Here is a 12,559-nt window from a genome sequence, read left to right as displayed (position 1 = left end):
AGGTGATGCTCACGATCATGTAGGGCAGATCATATGATGAGCGAATTTCCACTACGTTAAGATCGTTCCGATCTTAATGTGCATGCTATATAGGCCTAGTCCACTTTAGTCCCAACAGCGAATTTCAACTACGGCAAGATCGTTTCGATCTTGCAAGGTATTCAATCAAGAGATATCTAAAGCGGTGCCCCTGATGCCATTTTGATCTGACAGCAGTGGACGCCGTCACATCCTCCTAATCATCCTGTAGTGGAGCGGATGCCTCCCATTTCCAGCGACTTTTTTCCCGGGGACGGATATGTGCAAGCACATTAGCAACCACGTACGCCTTTATATAAAGGCGTGCACGACACAGGACACCTCCCCATTCTCACTCAGCGCACGCCACGGAGCTACTCGGCCGGCCAGCGCCTACCCGTAGCTCGTAGCTCTCTTCCACTGCTCCCGTCGAGAGTCGGCCGGGAACCTCCGCCGCGGCCGCCAGGGTTCCCGCCGGAGAAGAGACGGCATGGCCGAGGACGGGAGGGAGCGGGCGGAGGACGCCACGGGGACGGCGAAGAAGGCCAAGCAGGGCGGCTTCAGGACCATGCCCTTCATCCTAGGTGATTGATCGATTGATCCTTTCCTGCCCCCCTTGCTCTCCACTTCGGTTCTCTCTTTAAGCTTAGTAAAGCTAGATATGCACGTTGGGATCTGCTCTTTGCTGTGCTCCCACAGAATTAGCTAGTGGTTTCGCCTCAGGTTTCCATTGATGCTCCACTGGAGCGTTATCTCAGCTCCTTTGTTTTCTTGCGTTGGGCGGCTGCGGATATCTAGTGCTATCGATTTTCCTTTATGATTCAGTGGAGGCTGCACATGAAACACGTTTAGTTGAGGCAATAACTGATGGCACAAAAGTTAAATCAGGCAATAGTTCCAATCTGCAAAATTTACCAAACCTCGTGATCTGGAGAGTTTTCTTTTCACACTGTAATTCCGGGGTCTATGCGTTTGTAGTGTTTTTGCTTTTGACCACCGAATTTGTCGCGAAAAAGAATATGCTTCATGTCTGAATGCTGCTCAGCAATTGCCAAAAGATACCCAAGAGCGTGGAACGTTGCTCTAGGCTCTAGCTATGCATATGAGGCATCACTTAATTTATACATTTTTCAAGGATTTTGCCTTCGTACTCACAGTATTGTTGCTTTTTTTTTACGTTCATTCACATTCATTTTGACATGCGACTTGTCACAAGTGAATAACATGCATCTACTTTCTGCATGTTGAAACAATCTTGACACGTGAGTTTACTGTTAGGTTAGCGGTATTAGGAACTAAAATCACAGCACTTATTATGAACGGAGAGAGTAGATAGATACTCCCTCCGTTCCAAAATAGATGACTCAATTTTGTACTATATTAAAGTTAGTATAAAGTTGAGTCATCTATTTTGAAACGGAGGGAGTAAGAATTAACGTTCAAGTGTTGTATTCAACTATTATTCATGATCTTGGGCTGCTGCATGCCCCTGCCCCATGTAATCTTCCCTCAAGCACACACCGCAAAAAACACCGTTTTGGTTACAACAGAATTTATACCCTGTTGCATTCCAAATTCCACATGAAATATTCGAAACCTGGAAAAAATCGACTTAATTCGCATGAAATTAAACCAAACCTTATTTATTTTTCTCTCGCAGAAAAACTTATTTATTTTTCTGCTGAACCTTCAGTAGCTAGGCACACGCAAAGAATAACGGAACTAGCTAGTGACCTCGGCACATGGTCTAACGTTCCAGCAGATACAAAATACAAATGTGTCTTAAGGAAAGCCAGGGGAACCCTTTCTTCTTCTTCAGAGAAAAAAGCAGACACAAATGTGAATGTGAATGCTGTTTTCGTGAAGTCAACCTGGTCTATTTTGTTCAAAAATGACGTGCTACGGCAAGACTGCACCGTTTGATGTAACCTATAGGTCCTATCTTATATGCAGTCTCCAAAGGAAAAGTCCTATATGCAACCAAAAATGACGTTTTTGGAATCATATCGAACAACCTGACCTGGCTAGCAGCATAAGAATCTTCCTCCGTGAGTAATGAAATTCTAAACTGCCGAAGTGTAGCCATCAGACAATACCAATACGGTTGTTATATGCAGAAATGCAGAATCAAATCTGTGCCGAACCTTTACGACTTTTTTTTTGAAACCGAGGCAAAAGATTTGCCTCATATATTAATTAAGTAGAGAAGAAGTTTTGTTACAATAGGCACCCTTACACGGCATGAGTGATTACTCGCGCAAAATAATGGCCCCTAATTTCTTTGCCCCGGCGGTGACCCAAAGCTTTGCCTCATTGGCAATGGAAGCTAGTAAAATAGGCGGTGGAGCACACTTATGCCGGAAGACCCGTGCATTCCTTTCGTTCCAGATGGTCCACGACACGAGCATAGTCATCGAGGCCATCGCCTTTCTGTCGGGTACTCCTGTGCCGGTCAAATTTTCCCACCAACTCTTGACTGAAGCCTCCAAATGCCATGAAGAGGTGTCCAAATGCGTAAGCTGAAATTTCTCAATGACCATCTTTCAAAGGCGGATGGTGTAACGACACTTGAAAAAAAGATGAGGACCGCTCTCTTGCTCCCCTTTGCAAAGAGGGCAAAGACCACAGTTCGGCCAACCCCGCTTGGCGAGCCTATCCGCCGTTCAGATTCTATCTTGGGTTGCCAGCCAAGCGAAGAACTTTGCCTTTGGAGGCGCCCAAGCCTTCCAAATCATGTGCTCCATGGGGGAGAGAACTAGCCCGAGGAATTGCGCTTGATATGCGGAGGCGGCGGTGTAGCACCCATCGGCCGTGTGCTTCCATATGATGGAATCCTCGGAAAGCTCATCAAGATGGAAGTTGTGCAAGAGCATCCAAAGAGTGAAGAATTGCCGGATGTGCTCGATGGAGACGGTCGTGGAGGGGTTGATCTTGAGAATCCAATCATTGTTTTTGAGGGCCTCGCGCACCTTCCAATTTTTCCTCATGGAGGCCTCGAAAATTAGGGGAGCAACATCTTTTGGTTTGGCTCCCTGTAACCAAGGGGATTCCCAGAAGGGCGTTTTGGCCCCATTCCCCACAGAAATGGTGGTTGAGGCATAGAAGAAAGACATGTCCGCCTCGTCACAAGGGTTGCCCAAACCGACCCACATCTTATTTGGCTCCGTCCATTCGAACCAAGGCCATCTCAGTCGCAAGGCGCGAGCAAACTTGGCGGTGTTAAGGACTCCAAGGCCACCGTACTCCGATGGGCGGCAGACAATATTCCAATTAAGCTTGCACTTTGCTCCCGTGGTCTTATCCGACCCGGACCACAGGAAAGCACGCTCCAGCTTGTTCACATTTTGCAAGATGGACGGAGGAACAATCAAGGAGGTGATGAAGTAGACCGCAAGTGAGGAGATGACCGATTTACTAATGTCGTGCGCCCAATGGTAGTAATGCTCTGCCCCTCATACGTAACCAATTTGCTCGCCACCTTGTCTTCAAGAAATTGGAAATCCGCCTTTTTCAGCTGCCAGACGGATAGCGGGAGGCCTAAGTACCGTAGAGGGAAGGACGCCACAGTGGCCGGCATGCTTTGCAGAATGTGTCCCAAGTTAAGGTTATTGCACCGGATAGGCACAACGGAGCTCTTGTGAAAGTTGGTGCATAGCCCGGTGACCTCCCCAAAACCACGTAAAATTGCCGAGAAGTCGTCAATGTCTTTTTTTATAGGGGCCAAGAACACCGCGGCATCATCCGCATAAAGCGAGGTACGCACCATGACACCTCTTCCACGGATCCGGTGGAGCAATTTCTTGCGGGTAGCCAAGTCAAGGAGCCGTTGTAGCGGATCAATGGCGATGACGAATAGCAACAGTGAAATTGGGTCCCCCTGGCGAAGGCCCTGACCGTGAATGATTGGCGGGCCGGGCACACCATTTAGGATGATCCTCGAGGAAGAGGTGCAAAGAAGCGCCGCAATCCAGTTATGAAATTTGCATGGGAACCCACGGCATCGGAGGAGGTCCAGCACATACTCCCATCTGACCGAATCAAATGCCTTTCGGATGTCAAGCTTGAACAGGAGCGACAGAGTCTTGCACTTATGGAGCCGGCGGGCAAAGTTGCGCACGCACATGAAGTTATCGTGTATGCTTCTCGTCTTGATGAAGGCGCTTTGAGCGTTGGAGACAAGTTTGTTCATGTGCAGAGCAAGGCGGAGGGATAGCACCTTCGCGAGGATTTTGGCGATAGCATGGATAAGGCTAATGGGTCTATAATCGCCAATACCCTCAGCTCCCTCCTTGGGCAGAAGCACGACGTTGGCAGAGTTGAGCCAGTGTAGATCGGACGTGTGTAAGGAGTCAAACTGGAGAATCACCCTCATCACATCATGCTTGATTATGCCCCAGCACTTCTTGAAGAAAATGCCCGTGAAGTCATCCGGGCCTGGCGCCTTATCATTGGGCATGTCGTTTAATGCCCCAAGCACCTCCTCCTCGGTGATGGGCGATCCAAGCTCGCGCAGCTCCAACTCGTGAGACTCCAGGTTGAGCTCGTCCCAGTTGAAGTCTTTTGTTGACAAAGACCCTCTCCTCATGACCGTAGAAAAGTGGTCATGAATTATCTTCTCCTTAGCATCATGGTCAGTGACCCAACCCTGGCCATGCTTTAGCCTGAGGATATGATTCTTTCTCCTCCTTGCATTGATCCGGCGATGGAAGAATTTGGTATTTGCATCTCCTTCCTTGAGGTTAGCAATTCTCGTGCATTGCTTTTTCCGAGCCCTCACAAGCACGGCTAGGCTTATTACCCTCCTCTTAAGCCTAGCCCTTAGATCAACCTCGTCGGGGGAAAGATGTCTGTTTTCTTGCGCAATGTCAAGGTGCAGGATCACCAAAAGGGCCGCATGCAGCTGAATTTTTGCCTTTGAGAAGAGTCCCCTACTCCACTCAGAAAGGCGATGTCCAACCTTTCTGAGTTTGTGGAACAAGATCTGATACGGCTCAGAGTGTGGAGGCTGCTCATCCCAAGCCTTGCTAACAACTTCCATGAAACCCGGCATGGAGACCCAGAAGTTTTCGAACTTGAAGGTCTTGGGTCTCATCAGGCCTTTGTCATCTGCGAGAAGGAGAGGGCAGTGGTCGGAAAGGGAGGAAGATAGGGCATGGAGCACGTGGGTGCCGAAGGCGGCGTCCCATTCAGCATTGCAGAAGAACGAATCAAGTTTGCACAAGGTCGGGTTTGCCCTCTCGTTGCTCCAGGTGAACCTCCTATTTTGTAGATGAATTTCCTTCAACTCGCAACTCTGGAGAGCCGTTCGAAACCGGTTGATGCGACTCCGGTTAATGTTTCTATTACTCTTGTCGCGCGCGCGATATATTTGATTGAAATCTCCTGCCACAAGCCATAGGACTCCGGCATGTGGTTTTTGGTCGATGAGCTCCGCGAAGAAAGCGTCTTTGCGAGAAGAGTCGGTGGGGCCGTAAACGGTGGTGATCTTGTATTGCACGTCGGAGTTTCGGACTCGGACCATCGCGGATAAACAGAAGGCGGTGTAGTTGATGTCAACTAGGTCCACCAACTGGTCATCCCAAAGCAGAAGCATTCCCCCCCTTGTGCCTTCGGCTGGCCTCTGTGCAAAGTTGCGCAGTCTGTTTCCCCCAAGGAAGGAGGCCGTGAACACGTCGACATTGACAAGTTTCGTCTCGTGAAGGCATGCAATATGATAGGAGGAGAAGGTGATGGTGGCGTTGACAGTGGACCGTCGATCCGGACAATTGAGGCCTCGGACGTTCCAACATAAAACATTGATAGCTTGCTCTAACATGATAATAGGGAGTACACATAGAGGCATGATGAACATCCATCAGCCACCCACACATGCAAAAGCAGCAGCAAGCTGGGCTGACAGAACCCAACTATGAGCTTAGCAAAGCTCCTGGAGCTACAAAGACACCAGAAGAAAACATGGCACTGCACCTTGTGCACGCACCACACTACAGACACATGAAGTTGATCTAACATTGGGAACTACTAAACCCAAAGAACAACGACCATCAATCAGATTGCAGCCAACAAGGCTCCAGCCGCATCCTCAGGTCCATCCAGGTCAATGGCGCCAGCCCCGCCGTGCTGGATAAGCGGATCCTCCACTCCAGCAGCCTGCACATCATCAAGCTTGAAAAGCTCACGCATGGAGCTGATCACCTCCGGGGGCAGTGTGTCTTTGAACTTCTCTGCAAAAGCATCTAAGGCCGCCGCTGTAACATCTTCGCCATTCTTGACTATTCCCAGGCTGCGGCAAACCAGCAGCTCAGCCGCCTTGGTAGCAGGCGCCTCCTTGGCACGCCCAGGGGCTTTGTTCTTCACACATGTCCTGTGCAGGGAGAGACCCGTAGCGGACCTGGAGATGGTAACACCCGCAAGCGTCTTGCGACGAGCAGTAGGTGGACGCGGCGACGTGGACGCCGGGGATGGCAGAATCGGCTCCGGCCTCTCGTCGAAGAGCACAGCCAGGCCAAAACTGGCCGGCTGGATGTCCGCAGCCGCTCTGCGCCTTTGCACCGGAGAGGGGGTGCGTCGCACCGGGCCGCTGGAGACAAGGGGAGGAGTGGGCGACGACTCGAAGCCCGGTGGCCTGGCCGGCGACAGAGGCGGAAGAAGCATCGTGGGCGAGCAGAGGTGTGTCACCGCCGGGTTTTGAGCCGCTAGAGAGATGGCCGACGCCCTGGGATCGTCTCGCTTGGAGAGGAGTTGACGTGGCAGCACCGACGTGGGGGATAGAGGGGGCGAGGCTAGCGGCGTGAGAGCCTCCTGGGCGCGCCGGCGCACAGCCCGTGGCGAGACTTGGCGTGCCGGGCTACGCCCACGCACCAGCAGCAACTCCAGGGCACGGGTCTCCTCAGCGCTGGTGGACCTGGAGCCCAGAAGGACCGTGGCGGGCGCGACGCTAGCAGGAGCAGGCGCGAGGCCGGCCATCGCAGGGGCGTCGCTCCGACGCCGCCCACCAGAACGGTCGCGGCTGCGGTCTTGCCCCTCCGTCCGCTGGTGATCAGTGGCTCCCCTGGAGAGGGAGCGCCGGATACGGGCGCCCCATCCCTCGCGTGGACGTGGAGCACCACGGCCCTGCCGGCCGTCACGGTCATCTTCGTCGTCCCGGCGAGGTGGCCTCCTCTCATCTCTGCCCTGGGTGGCACGGCGCTCACCGCGTCCCACCGTGCCATCCACACAACGCCGGTACCAAGTGTACTCCTGGATTTCCGCAGGAGGCGGGTTGTCGTCGTCATCCTTGGCCTTGGTGTGGTCTTCCAACAGATCAAGGTGCACCAGCACGCGGTGCCGGAGGCCACGATGGCCGCGACGCCGATGGCCCCGAGCCAGTAAGGTGAGCCACTTCACCTTGGGGATGCGGTTGGGGTCAGGTCCAGCGAGCAGCCACGACCGATGACGAACGAGGCGATGTAGTTGTTCCAGCCGTGCACCGGGATCCCTTCAAGGCAGAGGCGGACATAGTACAACATGTCCTCATTGTCCGCGTGCGGCTCGAGCCGCCACCCACGGACAAAGAGCCTGGAGTTGCCGACGAGGAAGTCGCCGCGGTCGACGGCGTCGGCGCAGTTGTGCTGGTACAAGAACCGCACCAGGTACTGCTCGGGGTAGTGTCGGACGACACTCACATCCTCCTGCCTGAAGTCGAAGGTGGCGGCGAACGCAGCAGCCACCGTGTTGCAGGGGACATCCTCCCGAGCTCCTTCGAACCAAGCAACGGCGGCGTTGGTGGAGAGCAGGGCAGCTTCAGCCTGCATCTCCGGCGTGGCAGGGATGACCACGAAGTCCTCCTCAGGCCTGAGAGCAGCATCACCCAGAGGCGGCATGGTGGTGGTGGCGGTGTCGAGCAGCAGAGGGGGTGCTGGTGGTTGGGGGAGCAGCAGCAGTGCCGGCGCAGGTTTGGGGAGAGGCCAGCCCCGACCAGCGCCGAACTTGGGCTCCTGAGCCTGAGGAGCAGCAGGCGACGGGCGAGGGAGAGGTGGTGGCGGGATGAACGAGAGGCAAGGCAGAGAGCTGAGAGGCCGCCACCGGTTCTTGCAGCCACGGGCGCGGTGACCGTTCTCAAGGCAGCGAGCGCAGCGGATGGGCTCTCGGCACAGCAGCGCTTTATGCCTAGGAGCGAGGCAGCGACAACATCGGCCTTCAAGCCACAGCGGGAGCGGAGGAGGCATGAATGCCTGAGGCTCCAAAGCCGGGCGGCGCGGGCCTCGCCGCGATTTGACAAGGCGCCAGCCGCCGGTCATGTCCGCCTTGTCCGCCTCGCGCCCCGCGCCTGTCGCCGGCCTTGAAGACGCGCCTGGCGTTGGCCTTGAAGTCGCAGCAGGAGGCGAGCTGGAGCGCTCCACCGATGTGGAGCAGTAATGGCGAGCCACCAACCTCCCATCAATGCGCGCCAGGGATGACGCAGCTGGAGGAGCGACCGAGCCCGGGCCAGGACCCAACGGCGACTCGGGGACGAACTCGGATCCGGAGGACGTGCGCGCGTCGCAGCCGCCGGGCGTCGGGGAATCTAGATCTGACAGGTGGGCATCCGACGGCCGCAGCGGGGAGGGGAGCTTCGCAGGGGCGGCAGCAGCCGATCGGCCATGCGGCGGAGGCGGCAGCGGCATGAACCAGAAGGCCGCCAGGTCAGCGAGGGCGGCCGGGGCGGGCGCCAGCGCGGGGCCTGGGGGTGGAGCGGGAGCGGGCATGAAGAACCTCACGAGATACCTTTACGACTTTTGACTGCTCGATACTACTACTTGATAGTGAGTGCGAAATGTTAGAAAATTACAACTTCAAGGTAATTCCTACTTGTAATCAGAACTTCAAAATAGAGTAACTGTTTTCCTCAAAGGAAAAAAAGAGCGACTGTTTTGGACGCAGGAATATTGTTGTTTCCTGCTACTTATCCGCGTAACATTAATTGTAGAGAAGAAATTCTCCTTCTATAGCTGAAGCATCACCCTATTCATCATGTACACGAGGCGTGTAGATTTCTCAAGGTTTTCATGTCAAACCTTCGTCATGTTATCAATGTCTTTTTGGGGGAGGTATCCATATGGATTATCATCATTGCCGTTTCAAAATATCTAGAGAATCTAGCACGTGTGTCAAATAAAGCAAGATTGTGATTCTGGAACAAGTAATATGAACAAATTGTTCTCCTGCAAAAAAAATATGAAAAAAAATGTTTTGGCATATACTAGTACAATTTGAAATATAACATTTCCCGCCATTCTTGCAGCGAACGACTTCTGCGACCGGCTGGCGACGGTGGGGTTCGGCTCGAACCTGATCTCGTACCTCACCCTGCAGCTGCACCTGCCGCTGGTGGAGGCCTCCAACGTGCTCACGAACTACCACGGCACCACCAACCTCACGCCGCTCGTCGGCGGCCTCATCGCCGACTCCTTCGCCGGCCGCTTCTGGACCATCACCGTCGGCTCCATCATCTACCAGCTCGGCATGGTCTGCCTCACCCTCTCCGCCGCGCTCCCCTCGCTCCGCCCGCCGCCCTGCGCCAAGCACGCCGCCGAGTGCCAGCGCGCCTCCACCTACCAGATCGCCATCCTCTACCTGTCGCTGCTCTGCACGTCCATCGGCGCCGGGGGCTCGCGGCCCTGCAACATGGCGTTCGGCGCCGACCAGCTCGAGCTGGGCGCGCGCCGGCGCCGGAGCGCCAACGGCGGCAAGGCCCCCATGTGGAGCTTCTTCAACCTGTACTTCTTCGGCATCGAGCTCGCCAAGCTCACGGCGGTCACCGTGGTGGTGTACATCCAGGAGAACGTCGGGTGGGGGTGGGGGCTCGGCGTGCCCACCATCGCCATGTTCGTCGCCGTGATCGGCTTCGTGTCCGGGTACTCGCTATATGTCAGGATGCCCCCCGGCGGCAGCCCGCTTGTCCGGCTGGCACAGGTCGTGGCTGCTGCGTTTAAGAAGAGGAAAGCAGTCGTGCCGGACCCGGACCTCCTGTACGAGGACAAGAAGCTCGACGCCGGCATCTCCACCACCGGCCGTCTTCTCCACACCAACCAGCTAAAGTGAGTTGCACTCCTTGTGGCAAACTGGCAACCGATGAAACCTTTATGTAGTTTTTGGCTGCAGCCTGCATGAGCTAACTACTAGTTCTTGAATGATAAGGTTCTTTGACAAGGCGGCCATAGTGACGGAGGGCGACGTTCTGCCGTCCGGCGAGCCGAAGCTGTGGCGGCTGTCGACGGTGCACCGGGTGGAGGAGATCAAGTCGATCGTCCGCATGCTGCCCATCTGGGCGGCGGGCATCCTCATGGTGACCGCGTCGTCGCACAACAGCAGCTTCGCGATCCAGCAGGCGCGCACCATGGACCGCGACATCACGCGGAGCTTCAAGATCCCGCCGGCCTCCATGCTCATCTTCACCAACCTCGCCATGCTGGTCACCCTCGCCTTCTACGACCGGGTGCTCGTCCGCGTGCTCCGCCGCTTCACCGGCCGCCCCAACGGCATCACCCACCTCCAGCGCGCCGGCGTCGGCATGACCATCGCCATGCTGGCGAACGTGGCCGCGGCAGCCGTCGAGACCAGGCGGAAGTCAGTGGCCGCCGCCAGCGGCATGCTGGACGCGCCCAAAGGCGCCACCCTGCCCATCAGCGTCTTCTGGCTGGTGCCGCAGTACGCCATCCACGGCATCGCCGACGCATTCATGGACGTCGGCCGCATGGAGTTTCTGTACGACCAGGCGCCGGAGAGCATGAGGAGCACCGCGGCGGCGCTCTACTGGCTCACCATCTCGGCGGGGAGCTACCTCGGCACGCTGCTGGTGACCATCGTGCACGAGAAAACGCAGGCCAGCGGGCAGTGGCTGCAGGACAACCTCAACAGAGGGAAGCTGGATAACTACTACTGGCTCGTCGTCGGGCTGCAGGGGCTCAACCTCGTCTACTACTTCGTATGTGTCAAGTACTACACTTTTAAGCCATTGGAGACGGAGGTCGAGCACCAACCTGGCCATGGAAATGGCACCCAGAGCACCAAGAAGGGTGTAAGCTACAAGTAACTAGAATGCGTGGTAGAGTTACATTTGGGACGGAATAATGTATCTTGCCATCATCATGATATATTAATATTGCCGCGATTTAGGAACACTCTCGAATGTAGTAATATTTGGAAATGTAATCGTTCACGAAATGTATCTACACTACTATACAGGTTACAATTTTGAAAATTCGAATCCTAGGGCTCAAACGTGATATCAACGGTTGATTTATGTCAATCCAACTGTCAACATAGCAAGGATTTGTTCCCCTCCACGTCATAGTCGAGATTAAAGTATATAGATCGGCTTTTCGACACACCTTTATAGATTGATTTTTGACACATCATAGATACTTCTCTAGCATTGTATGGATCAAGACAAAAATAAAACATTTGGTCGAACTCTTCTTTGGTGTTAAGGTGGTGGCAGTGAATAGCCATCGACTACCTGAAAAAGGTAGAAGAATAGGATCTATTCTGGGTCATACAATGCAGGCATGCTTCAAGACTTGTTGTTGTTAAGGTGGGATGCATGGTCATGTCTTTGATAGATCATAGGCATGGCAAGATCCTGCAAGGCTCCAATGACAAAGTGTGGTGAATATTCTCCTCACTGTTTGGAGGGGGTAAAGGTTTCATGGCTCTAGGTTATGCCAAAATAATAAATGAAGAGAAAAACTTTTGTTTCGTTGTTCTTCTATTGTAATTTGATCTCTTGTACTACTACATTTTGAATCTGTATAAAGGTGTGCAGTGTAAAAATAATTCTTTACGGCCATTTCTCCTTCCATAAAAAAGGCTCAAGTGGTCTGTTAAGTTGAATTATTTATGAACTACATTCACATTTCTAAGCCATACATCTTCGTTTCCAAGTCACTCCATACATAAAAAATGAAGTTTATATGGATTGTGAACGTAAAATATTCAGTTCTTTCCTTTTTCGACTCTAGATGTCATGAAGAAAGCTTCAAGATTAGGTGTATCTTTGGGATCTAATGAGCAGAATGTGGCCGTTTCAGTCAATGAATTGTTGGACTAGGAGACTGATAGGGCTTGTGTTATCCCGCAAAAGATAGCCGCTATGACACCTCCTGGGGACGATGATTCCTATGGGTTGTTGATTCTGTGATTCAAGATCCCAACGAGGATCTTAATCCCGAGGAGGATAAGGCACCAGAGAGTCATGTCGTTGACCCTTTGGTACCTCACAAGGTCTGTCACACTCACACTAAAAAGCAGTATGATCTTTTAGCAGTGCGTTGTAGTAGTTGTAACAAGCTCAAAAAAAATTCATGTCGAATGAGAGGAATCTTCGGAATAGTAGAGGTCTTTGGGACTTGGTTAAAAGACAATTTCTTTTAGATACTTCTAGAGAGTAGAATTTGGACTTCATCACTCTCATGGAGGCTACTCGATCCAATTTTGCCACGCCTTTTATGGACTTCTTCTGTGGTGGTCTTGATTGCTCGTGGTTTTGCGGCGGGGGGGGGGGGGAGATCTAATAATTCCA

General features: G+C 53.3%; 1 protein-coding gene across 1 annotated transcript; it reads left to right on the top strand.

Moving 5' to 3' along the window:
* Positions 1-349: 349 nt before the first annotated feature.
* LOC123055536 (protein NRT1/ PTR FAMILY 3.1) lies at positions 350-11,245 on the top strand. The gene is made up of 3 exons (XM_044479521.1): positions 350-602; positions 9,281-10,076; positions 10,177-11,245. Exons 1-3 carry the CDS (start codon positions 509-511, stop codon positions 11,069-11,071), a joined length of 1,785 nt encoding a protein of 594 aa, XP_044335456.1. The 5' UTR covers positions 350-508; the 3' UTR covers positions 11,072-11,245.
* Positions 11,246-12,559: the final 1,314 nt, after the last annotated feature.

The sequence above is a fragment of the Triticum aestivum genome, chromosome 1A, assembly GCF_018294505.1.
Source record: "Triticum aestivum cultivar Chinese Spring chromosome 1A, IWGSC CS RefSeq v2.1, whole genome shotgun sequence".
Lineage (NCBI taxonomy): Eukaryota > Viridiplantae > Streptophyta > Magnoliopsida > Poales > Poaceae > Triticum > Triticum aestivum.
Note: the sequence above shows the minus strand (reverse complement) of the source record. Positions and strands in the feature narration are given on the sequence as shown.

What these genes read in the sequence shown, in the direction of transcription:
- LOC123055536 (XM_044479521.1), top strand. Translation starts at nt 509, where the DNA reads ATGGCCGAGGACGGGAGGGAGCGGGCGGAGGACGCCACGGGGACGGCG. An exon ending in GACCATGCCCTTCATCCTAG is followed by an intron (nt 603 to 9,280) that starts GTGATTGATCGA and finishes CCATTCTTGCAG; the next exon opens with CGAACGACTTCTGCGACCGG. An exon ending in CTCCACACCAACCAGCTAAA is followed by an intron (nt 10,077 to 10,176) that starts GTGAGTTGCACT and finishes TTGAATGATAAG; the next exon opens with GTTCTTTGACAAGGCGGCCA.